At 40.4% G+C, this 20,951-nt stretch overlaps 1 protein-coding gene and 1 non-coding gene across 2 annotated transcripts in view; one reads left to right on the forward strand and one right to left on the reverse strand.

The window, feature by feature from the left end:
- Nucleotides 1-20,951, reverse strand: part of Supt16h (SPT16 homolog, facilitates chromatin remodeling subunit) — a 34,197-nt gene that overhangs the window by 6,144 nt on the left and 7,102 nt on the right. The window contains exons 2-22 of the mRNA XM_021182687.2: nucleotides 16,191-16,283; nucleotides 15,271-15,441; nucleotides 14,399-14,551; nucleotides 13,778-13,924; nucleotides 13,265-13,416; nucleotides 12,478-12,650; nucleotides 12,063-12,153; nucleotides 10,803-10,876; nucleotides 10,563-10,675; nucleotides 9,603-9,668; nucleotides 9,397-9,492; nucleotides 9,059-9,174; nucleotides 8,809-8,962; nucleotides 7,745-7,872; nucleotides 6,503-6,638; nucleotides 6,278-6,404; nucleotides 5,972-6,090; nucleotides 4,964-5,089; nucleotides 4,554-4,666; nucleotides 3,754-3,829; nucleotides 3,137-3,306 (exon numbers count right to left, since the gene is read on the reverse strand). Of these exons, the coding sequence (XP_021038346.1) occupies nucleotides 3,137-3,306; nucleotides 3,754-3,829; nucleotides 4,554-4,666; nucleotides 4,964-5,089; nucleotides 5,972-6,090; nucleotides 6,278-6,404; nucleotides 6,503-6,638; nucleotides 7,745-7,872; nucleotides 8,809-8,962; nucleotides 9,059-9,174; nucleotides 9,397-9,492; nucleotides 9,603-9,668; nucleotides 10,563-10,675; nucleotides 10,803-10,876; nucleotides 12,063-12,153; nucleotides 12,478-12,650; nucleotides 13,265-13,416; nucleotides 13,778-13,924; nucleotides 14,399-14,551; nucleotides 15,271-15,441; nucleotides 16,191-16,283 (2,594 nt within the window). The remainder of the gene's footprint in view (nucleotides 1-3,136; nucleotides 3,307-3,753; nucleotides 3,830-4,553; nucleotides 4,667-4,963; nucleotides 5,090-5,971; nucleotides 6,091-6,277; nucleotides 6,405-6,502; nucleotides 6,639-7,744; nucleotides 7,873-8,808; nucleotides 8,963-9,058; nucleotides 9,175-9,396; nucleotides 9,493-9,602; nucleotides 9,669-10,562; nucleotides 10,676-10,802; nucleotides 10,877-12,062; nucleotides 12,154-12,477; nucleotides 12,651-13,264; nucleotides 13,417-13,777; nucleotides 13,925-14,398; nucleotides 14,552-15,270; nucleotides 15,442-16,190; nucleotides 16,284-20,951) is intronic.
- On the forward strand, nucleotides 17,675-17,781 carry LOC115029365. The gene has a single exon (XR_003834916.1). It is a non-coding gene; the product is annotated as a U6 spliceosomal RNA (small nuclear RNA).

Below are 20,951 nucleotides of genomic sequence, written 5' to 3' on the forward strand. Positions count from 1 at the left end.
TCTTTTTTTTTTTTTTTTTTTGGTTTTTCGAGACAGGGTTTCTCTGTGTAGCCCTGGCTGTCCTGGAACTCACTTTGTAGACCAGGCTGTCCTCGAATTCAGAAATCCGCCTGCCTCTGTCTCCCGAGTGCTGGGATTAAAGGCATGCGCCACCATGCCCGGCTCAATAACAATCTTTAACATCAGTTTTTCTCTTGAGTTCTTGAACCGTGTGTAATGAGACTGCTAGCTGAATAAAATACAAGCTGTGAAAAATATCCACAAACAAAACCCCTCCTAAAACCCAAACCCAATCAGTCAAAATAAATAGATCTCACCATAAAAGATAGATGCTATGTCATGATGGGAGGATAGAAAAGGTTTCCAAGCAAATGGACAAGCAGGTGTTACTGCTGTAATACGTTGACAGGACAGACTTAAAACCAAAACAGGCCAAAAGAGATAAAGATGGTTACTGCATACTGATTGAAGGAGGACATGACAATAACAAACACAGGCATACTAAACATATTAGATATAAAGTCACTCATGAACTCAAACCCAGTGTTCATGGATGACGTAAAAACCCCACATATCAAGAGACAGGTCATTCTCTGTCTCTGTGTCACACACACACAGACACACACACACAAAAAACAAAAACATCTAAGACCTCACATGGTGGACATGCAAGCAAAACATTTATACATACAAAACAAAAATAAACTCAAATGAAAAAATTTTAAATAAAACAAGTAGTGATGATGCAGACCTTTAATCCTACCACTCAGGAGACAGATGGAGGAACTATGTAAATTTAAGGATAGCCTGATCTATAGAGTGAGTTCCAGGACTTCCAGGGCCACACAAAGAAACTTCATCTTTGGGGGAATAACAAAATAAAACAACCCCCCCCCCAAACAAAACAAAACCCAGAGAAACATATGATTTAAATGACATTGTAGATCAAATGGCTTAACATTCATCTATAGAACACTTCACCCAAGCAGGGCACACAGTCTTCTTAGCAGTCATGGAATTTCCTTTATATCATATATTAGAACAAAAGGCAAGTCTTAATAAATACGGGATATTCAAAAATATTTGCCTATATTGTATTTGGTAAGAATGGAATAAGTCTTCACACTACTAAATGAGTAGGGCTAACCCAAAAGCTGCATAGTAACAAAACTAGCGTGGTACTTACACAAAACAGACCACAGAACGATGAAACAGAATAGAAGATTCAGACATAGAGCAAAAACATGATTTTTGATAAAAATGGCAAAAATATACAAGCTTCTTTAGTTAACAAAGAGCATTACAAAAATAGAGAGCCGGGCGTGGTGGCATACACCTTTAATCCCAGCACTTGGGAGGCAGAGNCAGGCGGATTTCTGAGTTCGAGGCCAGCCTGGTCTACAAAGTGAGTTCCAGGACAGCCAGGGCTATACAGAGAAACCCTGTCTCGAAAAAAAAAAAAAAAAAAAGAAAGAAAGAATATTTAGGGTGGGAGAGAAGGCTCAGTGATTAAAGAGCACACACTGCTCTCCCAGAGAAACTGAGTTCAATTCCTAGCTACAAGGGTCTGGAATCTCTGACCTCTGTGGGCACTGGCATTCATGTGCACATAACTCTACACACACACACACACACACACACACACACTCACGAAATAAAAATAATACAAATAAGTCTTAAAAACTATTCACTTGTTAAAGAATGAAACTAGATCCTTCTCATTTTCAACATATACGCCCCCCCCCCCCCCCCCCGGCCAAACAAAATGATCCACAGGACCTCAAAATTAAAAAGCTAAACAGCAAGCTAGTTGAGTAAAGAGAGCCTAGGAGGAAAATCTTTGCCAGTTATCTGACAGAGGATTACTATCTAGAGTAAAGACAAAGAAATGGCTGAAAGCTGCTCTTCCAGAGGACTTGGTTTAATTCCCAGCACCCACATGGGTATTTGAAAGCAGCTGTAAATACAGTTCCAAGGGATAAGGTGACATCTTCTGGCCTGTGTGGGCACCACACTTACAAGCAGTGCACAGGCAAAACACCCATACATAAAAATAAATAAAATAAAAATAAGAAACTACAATACCTCAAAACCTAACAAGGTATCAAGCAGACCAACAGTAACTGGGCTGATGAACAATAGTAGGCTGGGATGCGGCTCTGTTGCTACAGTGCTTGCCTAACATTCAGAACCCTAGGTCTTATCCCCAACACTGCAAAAACTCTATGAGGACACATACCAGGCAATCCCAGCACTCAAGAGGTAGAGGCAGGATTAGAAATTCAAGATTAACTCAATAGAACCCCAGTGAGATGACTCAGCAGGCAAGGGTACTTGCCTCCAGGCCTGAGGTTGATCCCTTGAATCCACATGTAGAAGGAAAGAGCTGATTTTAAATGTTAGTTCCAGCAAGATGCTGCTCACCCTGTCCCCACAAATAAATACATTGAGAATATTTCAGGCTGAAGAGATGGCTTAGAGGCTGAAAGTGCTTACTGCTCTTGTAGCAGACCTGGGTTCAGTTCCCAACATCTATCCCTTTTCTTCCATGGGTTCTTGCACACATGGTACACACACAAACACAGGCACACAGATTCACAAAAAAGGAAATATAATTGTTAATGAAAATATGAAAAAGTTTTCAGTTTCACTGGTCATCAGAGAAGTGAATATCAAAACCATAGTGATCATTTCATCTTACTGTCGTCAGATAAATCACCAAGTCAGTGTTTACTGGAGCACTATTCATAGTAGCTAAGCTATGGAACCAACCCAGGTATACAGGAATGGATAAGAACTAAGTGAGATACATAAATTTGAATGAAACTGGAGATAATATGAAAGAGAAATATTATATGTTTTCTCACATTTCTGGTTCCTAGATTTATATAGTCACATAAAGTATGCAGGTACAGATTAAATCAAAGCAGAAGCCAATTGTTTAGGAGATTAAAGGGATGAGAGAGGGATATACATGTATTATATACTTATAAATGGATAAAAATATTAGAGATAAGATCCTCATGTCACTATCTCAGTTACCTGAATAGCTGTGACGACAGGCACAAACCATGGTGTAGCAGGCATAGTATTTTATAGTCCAAGGAAAAGGAGAAGAGGCAGGCAGGTTACTTACTTCAGCCACTCCTTGATGGGGTCTAGAGAGGCAACAGGAATAGCATTGATCATCGTGACTTTCTTGCTGTAATCCTTGTAGACAATGACCATATCAAAGTTCTTCAGGTGAAACTGGACCCTCTCAAAATGGATCAGCTCCACTTCATCGAGTGTCACCACAAAGGGTGGCTGTCAAAACAGGAGCCGCATCATTACTGTGTAAGCACCTCCCTTTAAGCACTTGTCAAATAGTTCCAGAATCTAAATGACCACACAAAAGAAAACTGTTTTCTGTTCTTGCTTTTAAAGATAAATTCAGTGTGACATACAAAGAAATTTAGTGCTTCTCCCAAGGAGAATAAACTCAGGGAATCCTCAAAGAAACTATCTTTAGACACTACAGAGGCTTTACAAAGATCATTTGCTGAGTGAATTTTAAATCTAAGTCAAGCATCAAACAATTAGGATCAAAGACTTTTCCTTCCCCTTCTAACAACTGTGTTACTAAGAGTAAGCAAGAGAGGTGTGGGTGTAGGGGAGCATGTGCTCAGCAGACTTGGGGTCAGAATGATAGGAAGAAAACTGCAAAGGACCAGAAAATTAAAATAAACAGTAAGAGGAGGCAAGAATACTCACCCACTCTGTAGCATTTACCAGGGCACTACTAGTGGGCTGAAGGAGGCAGGTACTCCTGTAGGGAGCCCCATTAAACCTGAGAGAGAGAAGGAAGAGAAACACATGAGCCACATGACCACATAAGCCTACTGTTGACACAATACAAGCATCTTCCCTCTGTCAATCAGTTGCCAAGGAAGTTACTCATGAAAACCCTTGAGAGTCGTAAAATACATGCATCCATTCTTTTTTTTTTTTTTAAAAAAAGATTTATTTATTTATTATATGTAAGTACACACCAGAAGAGGGCGTCAGATCATTACGGATGGTTGTGAGCCACCATGTGGTTGCTGGGATTTGAACTCCAGACCTTTGGAAGAGCTATTGGGTGCTCTTACCCACTGAGCCATCTCACCAGCCCACATGCATCCATTCTTAAAACTCACCTGCATGTTAAGTATGTACACACAGGTGTGGGCGACCTTTGAGGCCAGATGTCCAGAGACCTACCAGAGGTGTCTCCCTAGCCTATTTTTATTTTTTGTTTTTGGAGAGAGGGTTTCTGTTTCTTTGGCTGTCCTGAACTCATCTTGTAGAGCGGACTGGCCTTAAACTCAGATCTGCCTGCCTCTACCTCCTGAGTGTTGGGATTAATGGCGTGTGCCTGGCTAGAGAATCCTGAAGATTGATTGGCTATCTCAAAGGTTATCAGTGATAGGGGGAACCCCCCTCCCCAGTATATGTGGTATTAAATTACAAAAGAAACAATAACCCATTTCCTAAAGCTCTTGGAAGTCGCGAGGTGGAAGAAGTGTTATTACCCCAGATCCCTAAATGGTACTTCAAACTCCAGCTCCTCCTTTGTTAGAGCCTCTACTTTTTCAATGAAATTTTTAAAGGCTGTTTTCAGTTTGTGTCTCATTTCTCGTTCCATCTGTGGAGGAAAACAGTATTATTTAGTCATCATTTAACTTCTTAATAGTATTTCTCCTCAAAAAGGTCAAAACTCTTTCGTAGTTGTACTTCTCTTTACTCTGACACTTGATCTGTTTTAAGGTTTACACCATAAACTATGGAGATGACTCTAATGTATGCCTAATTCATAAGTCAATGCACTGGCTCAGCAGAGCAGATACTAACGTTACTTGCTATTTAGGAAATAAAATAAATCCTGAGCTCATTCTTAACCCAACCTCACTACTCTGAAAATAAGATTCTGAATTTTTCAGACCTGCTCAGCATACAGATCATCTCGGTCATGCATGTGTTGATGTTTCCCCAAATCTGTAGTGATCTCTCCAACTTCTGTGTAGAACTGTACATCTGTGTGTCGCTTCTTCCCAAACATGATAGCATTCTAATGATAATCCAGAGAGAACAGAAATATTACAAGATTTAGGCAATTCAACCTATAAAGACAAGATGCTTAAAGAAGCCAAGTACATAAAACAGATACACATTTTGACTGAAGAGGTAAGATGTACCTTTTGGTATTATAATGACAAACCTGTTTTGGGGTAACCAATTACTTGACTGGAATTGAGGCTCATATCATAGGAGGGAATTCACATGTGCTACTGAAAACCTAGTCAAGAACGGGGAGATCACAGGTCCTAGTGGGTAAACTCGAGCTGTTGTTTTGTTAAATGGGTATGCTACACCCATCAAACCACCTTCTAAAAGATTCCATCAACCCGACCCTTAGTCCTGATCTCTGGTCAGAGAAGCTTCTTTTTTGCAGTGGGCAGTAGTAGTAGTAAGTCCAGAACCTGGTGATTGGTCAAAGTTCTAAGACTAAGTAACTGTTGCATGCTCAGCCATCAATGGAACATCCCATCATTCCTTCCATGGCTTAGAACATTGTAGAGGAAAAGGAAGAGATAATGGGAGAGTAGAAAGATGGAGCAGAGGAGTCTTCTGGCAATGATATGATCCTGACCTCAAGGCAGCTATGTATACCTGTCAACACCCCATCACAGAAAGAGAGAGGATCTTGGTTGCCAAGGAAGATAAGAGACATTTCCTTTCATGGTGTAGTCACTTAACAGGTACCCTGATTCCTGCAAATAACTTTAACCATACTCCTGTATGCAACTGTAATCAAAGTCACTAGGCTACTGTACTTTATAATCCTGTTTTTAAAAACCTCTTTAATGAATATAATTTTATTTAATAAGTGAGAAAAATTCAGTTTTTGCTGAGAGCTCTGAATCATGCTAGCTTAGGTAGAAGTGTGTACCTTGAGGTGAAAGTGCAAAACAATAATCATCTCGCCATCACAGGGCTGGAACAGCGCATGCTTGATATTATTGTACAGAATATCCACCTTGTCTCCTCGAACAGATGTGAATCGGAAACCTGTGGCAAACAACAGGGTCACCAAGTGTTAAGCAGTGTCATCTTAGGCTTGAACAAGGTCAGAGAGACACCATTTATCAAGTCCCCATTCGTTCTGGTCATCTTGTCCTCTGCTTCCTCCCATCACTCTAGCATGTTCTACTCTGTGAAGGTACAGTCCAGCACATGAGAGGGTATCCATACATACCATTGACATGAGCCTCCAGTGAGCCCTGCATTCTCTTCTGGGCAATGTTTGGACGAATGTACAGATCTTTCAGTTTTGGATTACTCCGATTTAGGTTGATCACCAGTGAGTCTTGTTTAACAATGCCCTAAGGGTCACAAAACAGTATGTGCATGTGCATGTAGCCTTCATATCAACCTCCAAAGACCTGTCTGTACAAAGGTGCCTTGTTGTGTTCAGACTCACCTCTTTTTCTTTCTCTTCAGCTTCCCTGGTCTTGTAACGTTTTTGCACTTCTTTTATAATTCGGAACGCATTCTGAAGATTTAAGGCGGGTACAGTCTGCTCTCCAGGTGCTTTCATATTTGAAGCTCGGTATGTACTGTAGAAGAACATTTGTATAGATGTTTATCAGGCTAGGTAACCCAAACCCATTATTACAGTTTTTAAGTGGCTTAATTTCTCTATTGTGTGTATGTGCCATGTGTTTGTGTAGAGGCCAGAAGTCAACACTGAATGTTTTTCTTAGTAACTTTTGCCGTTTTGGGAGACGCTCTCTCTCAGATCTATCTAGATGGGCTGGTTAGCAAATTCCAAGGGTCCTCTCCCTGTCTCTACCTCCCCAATGCTGGGACTACAGATGCAAGCTACTGCACCTATATTTATGTATTTTAATGTGGGTCTTGGAGACCTGAACTTTGGTCCTCAAGCTTGTATGATAAGCACTTTACCAATTTTCTCCAAGTCTATCTTTTAAAAGACATCGTATGTAATGCAAACGGGCTTTGACCTTGCTATGTTCAAAGGCTGGCCTTGAACTCCCAATCCTCATGTTTCACCTCCTAAGGGCTACCATGCCCAGATGGCTTAACATGTTTTTAAAAGAAAAACTACCACTAAAAATGGGAATGGTTAGGAAAACAGAAAAAAAATTTTTTTTTTCTTTTAAGTGGAAAATATCAATAGCTAATTCCCTGGAGTAGGGAAACTACACTTTTATTTTTTCAAATTTGATGCAGTATCTCCCAATATTCTATACCACTCCATGATGGAAGAGAATTCAAAGCAACACATATTTTCTTTCTTCTCCTTTTTTTTGTTTCTATTTTGAGATAGTTCTCGCTATAGTTCAGGGTTCCCTGGAATTAATTTTGTATCCCAGGATGCCTTGAATTTGTAAACTTTTTGCCTCAGTCTCTTAAATGTGAACTTCAAGCTATGCTGTGTGTTGCCACAGTTGGCCCACACATGTTTTTTTACCTGAGGATTCGATTGCAAAATGGGTAGTGTGAATGTAAAATAGCCATATGAGAAACATAAATTAGGATCCATACTTAAAACATTACAAAGTCAGCAATGTAACCTAAACAAATGCCACCAAGGAAGGCTTTGCAGTGGGTTCTTGTGAAAGGATGTAGCAGGGAATGGACATGTGAGGTCACTGCTCCACTAGCACAGGTTGGAGACACTTGTTTCCTAGGGACTCACATTTCCTTGACAAAAGTGGCTTCAGGGTTAGGAAAGATGTTGCCCTCATTCCTGCCCAGAGCACTGCCTGGACAATAGAAGTTGATTCGCAAGTAAGTATAGTCTCCTTCGACAGACATACTTATGTTCTGTTCAAAGAAAGAGAGGAAAGTTAGCTTTGTTACTAGATTATAAAGATGCTAAAATGAAGTTAGCAGTTAGGAGTATGAGGGACTAAGAACAAAGCTCAGTGGCAAGGCATTTATCTAGAGCAGGCAAGGGCCTGGTTCAATTCCTAGCTGCAGAAGAAAAAGGCCAGAGTTTGCTGTTCCTTCAGCTGAACCTATGAAACTGAACCAAAATCGAGATAGAAATATTCAGCAGTGTTTTTCACATAATTAAGAAACTGTTTCAAAAAAAAAAAAAATCACCTAGCTATAAAAGTATCTTGTGACAGGAATACAATTTAGGATTAAATAATAGTTACAAATTCAAGGAAAGACACACATGATAGGGGCTAGAGAGATGGCTCAGATGGCAAAGTGCTTGCTGCACAAACACAAGGACCCAAGTTTGGGGCCCTAACACCCACATAAAATCCAAGTGAGGTGTGTATGTCTATAATCCTAGGGCTAATGGTAGGCAGACACAGGGATTTCCAGAGCTTGGTGGCCAGCCACTCTAGCTAATTATTGGGCTCAAGTCTCAATAAAAGATCCTGCCTCAAAAAACAGGGTTGAGAGAGAGAGAGAGAGAGAGAGAGCGAGCGAGCTATCTATGAACTTAAGACACCAGACACTGACATATGGCACATGCATCTTATACCCCCAGGGACACACACACTCTCCTCCAACATATACAGCACAAAACAACAACAACAACTCCCTACCCCCCAACTGGTAAACGGATTCCTTTTCTAGTCTAATTTAGCTTCCTACAAAGTGAAAACTGAAAGGGAAGGAAAGCAACAGTGGGAGATAAAGGAGAAAGCAGACAATCAGCACACTGGAGTGTGAAAGGTCAAGGTAAGAGAAGAGCAGAGAATTAGGCAGACACTAGAACCTTGGATACTTGAATACTGGTACCTTGATTGTGGCAATATGGAAGGGTGTGGCAATGCCAAACACAGGCATTATCACAGTCTCATATTTCTTATCAATATAGATCTTCATCTCCCGAATATGTGGTTCCTTAGGCATCAGAGATGGGTTTTTATAGGACACATTAGATTTTCGAGCTCTGGAGTGGGGTTAAAAATAAAGCAAAAAGACAATTGAGAAATCCCTACAGTCACACCATCTCTAGACTATCGCCTTGCTCAGTGTGGACTCCTACTTCTGAATCTGCTGTTCCCCTTTCTGCTCTGTCAGCCTCCTCTTGGCTTCCTCGTTGAGCTGTGCTGCCAGTTCCTTCTGATGTGCTCTTCGCTTCTCTTCTGCAGTCATCTCATTCTAGCAAAGTGAGAATCAAGTCACCAGAACATGGGGAGCACATGATAGGACACTAGTGTTTTGCCAGTTTCCTAATGCCCCATGGTTGGCCTGAACCTTGCATATGTGGTCCCAGGCGAACTTAAAGTGGTCATCTTCATGCCTTAGCCTGCTTCGTGCTGGGATTTTACAGATGTACACCAGCATATCCAGCTACATAGTAAACGTGAACAGTAAACTTACCCTTGTTCTTTCAGTAAGTAATGCCGCTCTAGAGCCTCTTCCCAAAAGGTCCTCTGCCTCATCTTTCTCTTCCTCCTCCTCTTCATCATCCTCATTCTAAGGGAGTAAGGTATAATAAAAATACTTTTTACTTTTTTAAAGAGCTATGTCGCTTAACTTTTTCACTGTACTGATGTTCCTGCAACAATCACTTATCATTTTCTCACCTTCAGGAAAATCCCCACATTCTTTACTTTCTTTTTCACAGAAGTAAGAATAGTGGCTGGACCATCCTAGAAGAAAAGGAGAATTTAGAGCTCCTATTTAAAGTGAACTCTTGCTTTTAACTTAGCATATGGCTAGGCAATATCAAAAACTTTCTAGATGATAAAATCTTTTAAGAAGAACAAATGATTTTCACTCTTCTAGCTTCTCTGTAGGAACTATAACCTGAGCAATGCTTTACTTGAGATCTGGCCTTACCTATCTCTGGCACCTCTACTTTTTAGAAGCCTCTTTATTTGTATATAGGAATACTAAACTGCTTTCTTTATACAGATACTGTAAAGTTCTAAAGATCTGACAATACACATAGGTGTTTACCTTTCTAATATGAACATGGAACAATTTAACATCACTATAAAGCAGCTCTGGGGTTGGAGAGGTGGCTCAGTGGCTTAGAGTGCACATTCCTATTACACAGGCAAGACCTGTGCTCAGCTCCTAGCACACACATACTGGGCAACCCTACAACTACTTGCAGTTCCAGCTCTGGAGACCAAAGGCCTTTGGCATTCATGGGTACTCCCACACATACACATACTTGAAAAGAAGAATCAATTCTGGGGTTGAGATAGCTAGCCATGTGGGAAGAGGAACCCACAAAAGAGCTGGGTAGTCATGCATATCTGTAACTCCAGCTCTGAGAAAGACAAAAGGATTCCAGGGAATTGTTACTAAGCCTTGCCACTAAAACTTCAGTTCTACATTCAAGGAGAAACACTGCTCCAAGGGAATACATGGGAGTGATAAGGACACCTAATGCCCCTTCATTCCTAACTGTTCTATCAAGTCTAGGTCATGGACTTCCCCACCTAGCAACCATCAACAAACCGGAAGTACCAGAGTTCACATCAGACTTCAAAGATTAGTTCATGACACCAAAATCTTAAGAAGAAGTAGCACACCTCATCTACAAGCACCGTGTCACCAATGAACAGGGCATAGGTTTTCTCTTCTGGCTTTTTCCCTTCTTTGTTAGTCAGGTCTGAAAATCCTAGGTTGATGCTAAAAACCATCCCTAGAATAATAAAATGGGGATCAGTCAGTTGCCACAGAAGGGTACAGAGGAGTAAAATTTAACAGAAAAGGAATGACAAGAAACCACTCAAAAAGTTATTTTCTCACTGCATGCATATAAAAGTTACCTTTCTTTAGCTTGTACTGATTTTTACTATTGATTACTAGAGAGCCTTCACGGAATTCAATTCCCATCCCAAATCTAAAAACAAACAAAGATAAATATAAGCAGCAGGTTAAAACATCAGCAACACAGCCCAGATGTGATTTCAACTTTCAGATAAAGCAGGCTGATACGTGGAAGTGATTTGCCTTTGATGATCTATAAGCAAAGAAGAAATGAAAACAAACAAACAAACAAACAAAGGGTGTCACGCATGGCCCATGCCTGAAATACGTGCATTCAGGAGGCTGAGGCAGGAGCATTAATGAACATTGGTACAAGATTAATCTGGGCTGCACACTGAGGCCCTGTCCTCCAACAACAACAACAAGCAGAAAGAAAACACAGTGCATGCATGTGCACACACTCACAAAAGTAATATACTCTCTTATTAATTTCTAGGACCAGTGAGATGGTTCACTGGTAAGGGCATATCTACAGAAGGGAACAAACTGCCTCATGATTTGCCCTCTGACCTCCGCATATACAACACTATGCAACCAAAGTCTCCTCCACAGTATATAAACAAATGTGAAATTTTTTCTTTAAAAAGAAAGTTTCCCAGCTGGGCAGTGGTGGCACAAGCCTTTAATCCCAGTACTTGGGAGGCAGAGGCAGAGGCAGGCAGATATCTAAGTTGGAGGTCTGCCTGGTCTACAGAGCAAGTTCCAGGACAGCCAAGGCTACACAGAGAAACTTTGTCTTGAAAACAAACAAACAAATGAACAAACAAAAAAGTTCTCCAATGAAACATTTTTTTGACAAACACTGTTTTAAATTCAAAATAAACACAGCAGGACATCCTACATTCATTAATAGTAAACAAGCTAATTTGATCCTGGAGAAGTGTCTGGATTCCTATAATGGTCTAGAAAAATCTATCCCTATTAACTTGAAAGCAACTAAATCTTTCTCTCTCTGGTAACACCAACTTGTACTACAAAATACTGGTGGAAAAACCAAACAAATAGAAATATGGGCTAGGTTATGTGACGGCACATTCCGGTAACCTCTGTACTTGGGAAGTTTTGTGTGACTCAGGATGGCAGGAAGGTCTGAAAATTCAAGGACAGTGTGGGCTACACAGGAATTGGAGGACAGTTTGAGTTACTGCTGGAAAACACAAAAATCAAACACTCTCAAATACTGCCAAAATCAGTCTAAGAATACAGGCTGCTAGTCATGAAAACTTGAGTCAAGAAACACAATACACACTGTAACACACCCTAGATTCTTTGTAATTTTGTTCAGCAATTCTGGCTTCTGCTTCTTAACCACATCCATGACAGAGTTATACACATCACATATCTTCACACCTAGTAAGATAAGGAAAGAGACATTAAGTATTTTTCAGAGGGAAACAGTAACAAAATGACACCATGCAATCAGGCTGTTTTCACCTTCTAAGTCCCTGTGTTTCTCAGCAGGAGGAATGTCTGCCATGATAGGAATTAGAAATCTGAAGTTTTTAAAAAGAAAGCATATATCACGTGTTTCTTTTGTGGTATCGAAGACCGAAGTCAGTCTCTTTTGGCAGTGCTAGGGATGGCATACAGGCTTTGCACATGATAGCACCAAGCTCTATCCGCAAGGGGTACTATGAAACACTAGGACTTCCAACCCTTTCTGAGTAGTCTTACCATGTCTTAACTCCTTTAGCAACTCCTCTTGAAGTTGAAGTAAAAAGTTGTAATTTTCTTGAACTTCCTGAGTGGGATCAACCATCAGAGTGCGAACAAGGTTGGAGCAGTAAGATTTAAAGCGAATGCCCATGGCACACGTAATGGCCCCAAAATGCATATGATTCTTATCACTAGAAACCAAAGAAAGAATGCATTTTATCACCAAATCCAGCAAAGTATCACCGGCACACAACATCCACAATCAGGGAGAGATGAACACTGTATTATAAAGAGAAGAACAGAGCAGGGCTCTGCTGCTGAGGTACAGCATCAACCAGTCCTTATGTAGCTCTGATTGGCCTTGAATTCAGAGAACCACTTGCCCCTGCCTCCCAAATGCTAAAAAAGCGTTTGCCACACCTGACTTTTTTAGAATTTAAAAGCATTTTAGTTACAGGTATGTGCCAATGAGGTCAGGGGAAGGAGGCCTCTGACCCTGGGAGCTGGTACAGGTGTTTGCGAGCTACCTGATGAGGGTCATGCTGGTATCTCAACTCTGGTCCTCATGAGAGAGTAGCAGTGTGAGCCCTTTAGCACCAGGCTATCTCTTCAGCCCCCCTTTTCTAGCATATTTAATAATTTGGAAAAATATTTATTATTAAGTGCTATAATGTAAGAAGTAAAGAAATAAACATATACACAGAAAGACTATATATAAATCAGATTAATAATTCTATCTCTTTTGACTTTTTGAAAAAGTCAAAAGAAAAAACATGTCATTATATTATGTAGTTTCTACACTTACCTCACCACACTGAACTTGAGATTATAGTTGCCACCACTCTGAATGATAGGAGGGTAACACATTTCCACAGTGGAAGGATCTGCCCCAGCTAGGTATTTTTTTTCTTCAATGGCCTTTTCCACAGACTCAGCCAATTTGCTATGCCGAACTTTCTAGAGTACATAGGAATACAGTAACACTCACTGGAGGGTAGTACACAGAAGTGCATGATATTTAATCTAAAATCATAGCACATGCTGATATAATCTTTGGTGTACATACCACATAGATAACAATATACTAAGGAAATGTGGTGCTTACATGGAATTCATAGCTCTCCATGTTTTGAAAACACGTTTCCATGTTGGAGTAAAACAACAGCCTCAATAAACCACATTCACGTTTACTTATTTTGAAGGAGATGGCAGTTACCAACTTCAAAGGTAATAAAAAGCAAAACAAAGAGTGAAACAAGCCAGGCAGGATCAGGGCTGCTTCATCAATCCACTAAAAAGAGCCTCCCTCTTTCCTTACCTCATCTGCATCCACTATTTCCATGACTCTTTCCTTAAAGAACTTGTTGAAGACCTCAGAGGTGATGCTGGCTGCTTTCTTCATCAGGTTGAGCTCACCATCCTCTTTCACAGCAATGGTGTATGCCACAACAGCGCTGATGTCTACCTGTAGCAAGGTGATGGATTTCTACTACACACAGAGCTGCTGCACACACCTTGAGAACCACCAGTACAACTGTCTCCTCAGAATGCTCAGGCTCTTCCCAAACTGAGTCTACACTTAAAGTAGCTCTCTTAGAACATGTGCTCTATGAGACACTAAGCTAATGCACTACTTAAAACAAATGTATCTCTTTAGACATAATTATATTGCTGAAGGGAGACAGGCAGGAAGGCAGGGAAAAAGATGACCCCAAAGTATATTTTGGTCAAGAGATTCTTCTTAACTATCTAATATAAGCTGTCTAATGTGGTTGACGCACTTATTTTCTGACTGAAAACTAACTGGAATATTATTTAGCCAAAAGACATGAAATATGAATGAACATGGATTTCCCCAAATGAAAATCCTCTGCTCCAAGGGAAGCCCACTCCACCTCCCCTCTCCCCTTCAGTGGGCTGCTTCCGGATGAAGCCTTACTTTGTCAAAGCCCTCCTTGTTGAGACAATCACTCCAGCTCTTCATGAATTCTCCAGGGAACTTGTCTTTGCTGAACACTCCGATCTTCTTGCCGCTCTTGCTTTCTTTGATAGCGTCAATCATTTTGTCAAAGCTGCTCTTGTTACTTTCATTCTATCATTGCCACAGAAAAGGAGATGTTACTTCAAGAATTAGACTTCTATTTTCTATCTAATAAGTAGAGAGTAATAATCTAAACCATGGAGGATGAGTTCTCTGAGCCTCCTATCCAATTCTTCATGGCAGATTATCACATACTGAAAGCTGACAGACATTTTCTTTGCATATTTTGACAAGACAAGACAAGGGTATTCTCTTCCTTTAAGAAGAGACAGAAAACTCAAATAAAAATTCTGAGAAATAAGCATATCTAAGTTATTGTAAGGATTTCTAGGCTATGTGCTTAAGTAGTCATTGCAATGGAAACAAATTACAACCTGGGAACATGGTCAGTAAATTAGTAGTGCTTACCAGAGCCCACAGTTCATACTCCATTACCACCAAGCTAACAGCTCCAGAGCTCTTATTTTCCTACCCAACTGAAGACAGAGTTCTGTAATTAGAGCTACAACTTTTCTTTTCTCCCCACTTTAACATAGGTTCTCTATGTTGCTCTGGCTAGCTTTTCTCCCCACTTTAGCATAGGTTCTCTATGTTTTTCACTATGTAGACCAGGCTGGCCTTGAACTCAGAGATCTGTGTGCCTTTGTTTCCTAAGTGCTGGGATTAAAGGCGTGTTTTGCCATACCTGGCAATCCTTTCTCATGCATTTTAAACGCCCCAAGACACTTGTGCTTAACACTTAATTTGTAACAACATATATTGGTCCCAACCTTCTCTCTGACAAGCAGTGTGATGGCAGGGGCTCCATTAGCATTCTCATTGCCTTTAGTATTGGCAATCTGCTTCAGAAACTCCACCTTCTTTTTGCTGGCCATGAAGATGATTTTGTCATCACAGAAGACCATGATTGTATCAGTTAGTTCATAACCAAAGAGCCACGTCTATGGGAAAAAAAAAAAAACAGTAACTAAAGTATTACAAATAAACATATAAATATCTAGGTTAACTTTTCGATTTGGGATGGAGTAACTTTGATGTGGATACAAATAAACCAACCTGGATCAGGGGCTGAATAATAGGGGGCAAAATGTTGTGCACATGAGCATTCATTCCGTCTGCTTTTATATGCTTAAAATATTTCATAGATAAAGACATCAAAACTGGACATTTTGTGTTTCATTTACTTTTCCTTGGCAGTGAAGGGAGTCCAGGGAAAGTTTATGCTTAGATACACTATGTCACAAGCCATTTTAAAATAGGAATGTTACTAGTCTTCATTTGTCTGTATTTCTGCTTAGAGTATAGAAAGAATGACCAGAGTTTTAGCAGATATTTCATATCATAAGCAAAATGGAATATCAGGGAATTGAAAAAACCTGGGTTCCTGAAAATTCTTCATTCAATCCACTGGTTCTTTTTGTTATATGCAATTAAATACATTTTCTCTATTCATTCCTTTCTTCCTTAGGTTCTACTCAGTGGTAAATCCAATGGAAATTATGCAATGATATAGACGCTCTACTATCTACTCACTTGTAACACAGCACCAGTGAGAGCCTCAGACACAGGGAATGGGACTGAGTAACGGACTAGCCCCGGAGAGAAAGTACCGAGCCTCTCAAATACCAACCACATCTTTTACTACTGAGCTATGCACCAGACCCAAGCACTGAAAGCTGTAAGCCTTTACCTGTAAGGCAGTTGACTTGGCATACACAATTTCTTCATCAACACCCACCGATACAACAATGGCATCAATACTGGCATACTCGTCTTCTCCTTTCTGAAAAGAGAGGGTAATTTAAGGTATTTTAATTAACATCCCACCCCCGCTGTGCGTATGTGTTCCTGGAGGCCAGAACAGGGTATGGAGTATCTTTTATTACTCTCTACCTCACTGCTTTGAAGTAGGGTCTCTCACTGAACCAGAAATTTGCTGTTTGACTAGACTGGTCAGGCAGTGAGCTGCTCTTGGAACTCACCTGTCTGTCCCCCAATGGTGAAGTTAAATGCTCTATGATGACTTCTTATGTTTAAGGTGGGGATCAGAACTCATGTCCTGATATGTGCAGAAAAAGTGCATCTTTCTAGCACCTTATTGTTTTCTACACACATTAACAGAAATACAGATTTCAATATCTGCCAAGGGTATTTTTCCTAACAGTAATCTGACATGAATGCCTGCTTAGTAACAATACAGCTATTAGTCACCTAAACAAACAAACAAACAAACACTTCAAGCTCTGAGATACTTTATAAAGCCATCCATTTTCCGTATCATGCCATCGTAATATATTCATGGATGTGCAACCACTATCATCATCAAACTGCAGAACATCATCTCCAAAAGAAACCTTTTACTCATTAGCAATAATCTCATCTTTTTGCTTCCTCTCCAGCTATTTGAATCAGTAATCTGTTTCTACTGATTTGCCTACTCTGGACATATTAGTATGCAGCATTTTTGTGTGGTTCCTTTCATTTAACATGCTTTCTGTGTTCATCTGTTTGGTATTATCAGCATTTCACTCAGCTTTCCCTGAGCATGTGTGGAGGCCAGAGGTCAAGATGTCAGCATCATCCTCAACCGCTCTCAAAGTTCCTAATCTGGAACTCTGAGGACCAGTCTTTTACAGAGGTCCTTCTACTTCTCGGGTTTTAAGTGTACAACCTTATTCTTTGAGCCATGGTCTCTCACTTAACCTGGAGTTCACTGATTCAGCTAGGCTAGCTGACAATGAGCTCCAGGGGTATCTATCTAAACTCCCCATTTCCAGCACTGGGATACAGAAACAGACTAAGGAGTTAGCTTTTACCTGGATGCCAAGGATCTGAAGCATTTATAGAGTCATCTCCCTAGTCTCTTGACACTTCATTTTTACAAAGTGGACAACACCTGAAGAATAACATACAAGAATAACCTCTGGCCTCACACATACGTATAACATACACACTCTTTTTTTTTTAAAGATTTATTTATTTATTATATGTAAGTACACTGTAGCTGTCTTCAGACACTCCAGAAGAGGGCGCCAGATCTTGTTACGGATGGTTGTGAGCCACCATGTGGTTGCTGGGATTTGAACTCTGGACCTTCGGAAGAGCAGTCGGGTGCTCTTACCCACTGAGCCATCTCACCAGCCCTAACATACACACTCTTAAAACTTTTGGAGAGTGCTCGCTTCAGTAGCACACATACTAAAATTGGAAAGATACAGAGAAGATTAGCATGGCCCCTGTGCAAGGATGACACGCAAATTCGTGAAGCATTCCATATTTTTTGCATACACTAGTAAGATTTTGCTGAAAGGACCCAGATATNGCTGTCTCTTGTGAGACTATGCCGGGGCCTGGCAAACAAAGAAGTGGATGCTCACAGTCAGGTATTAGATGGATCACAGGGCCCCCAATGGAGGAGCTAGAGAAAGTACCCAAGGAGCTGAAGGGATCTGCAACCCTATAGGTGGAACAACAATATGAACTAACCAATACCCCCCCGGAGTTCGTGTCTCTAGCTGCATATGAATCAGAAGATGGCCTAGTCAGCCATCAGTGGAAAGAGAGGCCCATTGGTTGTGCAAACTTTATATGCCTCAGTACAGGGGAATGCCAGGGCCAAGAAGTGGGAGTGGGTGGGTAGGGGAGCTGTGGGGGACTTTTGGAATAGCATTGGAAATGTAAATGAAATAAATACCCAATTAAAAAAAAACTTTTAGAGACAGGAATAATAGAATAGCAAGCATTATTCTTCTGCTATCATTTTCTTCTTTGTTAACAAACCAAGCAATTTTTAGCAGAGCTATGAAAGATGGAAGTCACTGGACAGCTTTACTGTGAAGTTTGAAATCATTTGTTCTGTTTGTTTGAGATAGGGCTCCTCTTTGTAACCTGGGCTGTCCTGGAACTCTTTGTAGACCATGCTGTCTGCAAACTTAGAGATCCGCCTGCCTCTGACTCCCAAGTGGTAGGATTAAAGGTTTCTGACAAGCTTTATCAGATAGGATATTAAAAGCGGTGATTTATTTTCCTTGGAGACAAGGCTTCACTTGTAGCTAAGGTTGGCCTTAAATTTCATGATACTCTACCTCAGCATCCCGAATAATTTCTCTTAACAATTCCAAGTAATGGGTATTAAGTTGCTGGTGTGCGCTCTGTATTTAGAGAAGCAGTATGTGCTGCTGGACAAACACTCCTAAGACCAGACTACTCTTGGGTTTAAACCATCACCCCACCTAAATGTGACTCAACTTTGTAAACCTCTAGTCTTTACCTTCTGAAGTAGTGTCCTTAGAATTACCAGGCAATGTGCTTTAATAGTGTTTAGCTCACAAGAACTATTACACCAGTATTTATCTCCACTAAAGACTAAAATGGTCCTTTACTAAAACTCTCAGTGCAAATCAGAAAGCTAATGTTACTGCTATCAAGATTAGTCATTATATATAACCAACAAAAAATAAGTGTCCTGAGTTCTAAAAACCTGTGCAGTTGAAAAGGAAACCGTGAGTTTAAATATTCAAACTTAGAGTAAAAGTTACAGTGTCCAGTTTTCTCTTAATCTTGTTCATATAAAAAATGCATATGCTTGCCAGGCGTGGTGGTGCACGCCTTTAATCCCAGCACTGGCAAGGCAGAGGCAGTCGGATTTCTGTGTTCGAGGCCAGCCTGGTCTACAGAGTGAGTTCCAGGACAGTCAGGACTACTCTTGGGTTTTAAACACTATCTTGAAAGAGAAACCCTATCTCGAAAAACAACAACAAAAAATTGTATATGCTTGAGCTGGACCCTAACACTTGCTATAATTTGTTGGTATTTATATTACTTTCTTTTTGACAAATGACATACTTTCCTGTTTATACTAATATACAGTATCATTTAAATAATTTAAAGAGTTTACTAGTCCCCCTTAACCCCAAAGGAGAATAGCAGTAAATGACTAAGTGAGCAGAGCTAGCTACACCTGTACTAAATGACTCACAAGTTCTGTCACTGGGAAGAGATACTAAGAGGTCTCATAGAATGCCAGGAGACAGAAGTACCACAGAGGGGAATTGGGTCTGAAACCACATGTTAGCCAAGTGGTGGTGGCACACGCCTTTAATTCCAGCACTCGGGAGGGAGAGGCAGGCAGATTTCTGAGTTCGAGGCCAGGTTGGTCTACAAAGTGAGCTCCAGGACAGCCAGGGCTATACAGAGAAACCCTGCCTCAAAAAACCTCCCCAAAACCAAAACCAAACCAAAAAACCCCAAAACAACAACAACAAAAAACCAAACCAAAAACCCAAAAAAACAAAAAAACCACCACCAACAACAAAAAACACATGTTGAAGCATTAAATGTATTTGGAAATGCTCAACTCAAATACTAGACCTAGAAGAAGAGATGTTCTAAATTATCAGGAAGTTAAGTAAAAATTCTGCATAATTTCAGATAATAACACTTGTTAAAAAAAGATTGTTTATGTATGTAAGTACACTGTCACTGTCTTCAGACACTCTAGAAGATGACATCAGATCCCATTACAGATGGTTGTGAGCCACCATGTGGTTGCTGGGAATTGAACTCAGGCCCTCTACAAAAGCAGTCAGCGCTCTTAACCGCTGAGCCACCCTTCAGCCTGATAATAACACTCACTTTTGAATGTTCTTACTGAATACAGAAAAACAAAAACCTTAAACACTGACATCTAGTGGATTTCTATGGAATAATCCCAGCCCATCTACCCTTTCCAGATGAGAGGTTCCCCTCATTCAGTGTTCAGTCCCTTTATACCTTATTTCAAATGTGGAGACTCTAATTTATTTTCTTCTTTGAAACAAAGTCTTAGTATGTAGCCTATGTGGCTCATGACCCTCCATCCTCAGCTTCCCAAGTTCTGGATAACAGAGATATATACAAATATACTTGGCTTTCATTTGGTTTCTTAGATCTCTAAAACCCGAGAGATGCCAAACATGCCTATAGGAAGCAAACACGACAGAGAGCTGGAAATCTTTCATTAAAAGCTTCTTTAAGAGAAAGAAATAAAGCAGAGATAAAACTGATGAGAAAGGAGCACTAGGTGACATCATTATTGTATGAGCATCACAGTATGTTCTTCCAAACTAGGTGATATATAGATGGTACAAGCACAACACTGAACATAGTCTCTTGCTATAATTAAGAAGTGTGATGGTGCTGCAGAGATGGCTCAGTTATTAATAGTGGTTGCTTTTCCAGAGGACAAGGTTCATCCACAGCTCATAACTGTCTGTTTTGTAACTCCACGTCTGGGGGAGCCAATGCTCCTCAGATACTAGGTGTGAACATGGTACATAGACATGCATGCCAGCAAAACACCCACACGAATAAAATAAGGTATATAAACACATTGTTTTACAGGGATTTTCCTTCCAGACAGGATTTCATGCAGTCCAAAGTGTCCTCAAATCTCATATGTAATCAAGGATGA

Source organism: Mus caroli, chromosome 14 (genome assembly GCF_900094665.2).
Source record: "Mus caroli chromosome 14, CAROLI_EIJ_v1.1, whole genome shotgun sequence".
In the NCBI taxonomy this organism is placed as follows: domain Eukaryota; kingdom Metazoa; phylum Chordata; class Mammalia; order Rodentia; family Muridae; genus Mus; species Mus caroli.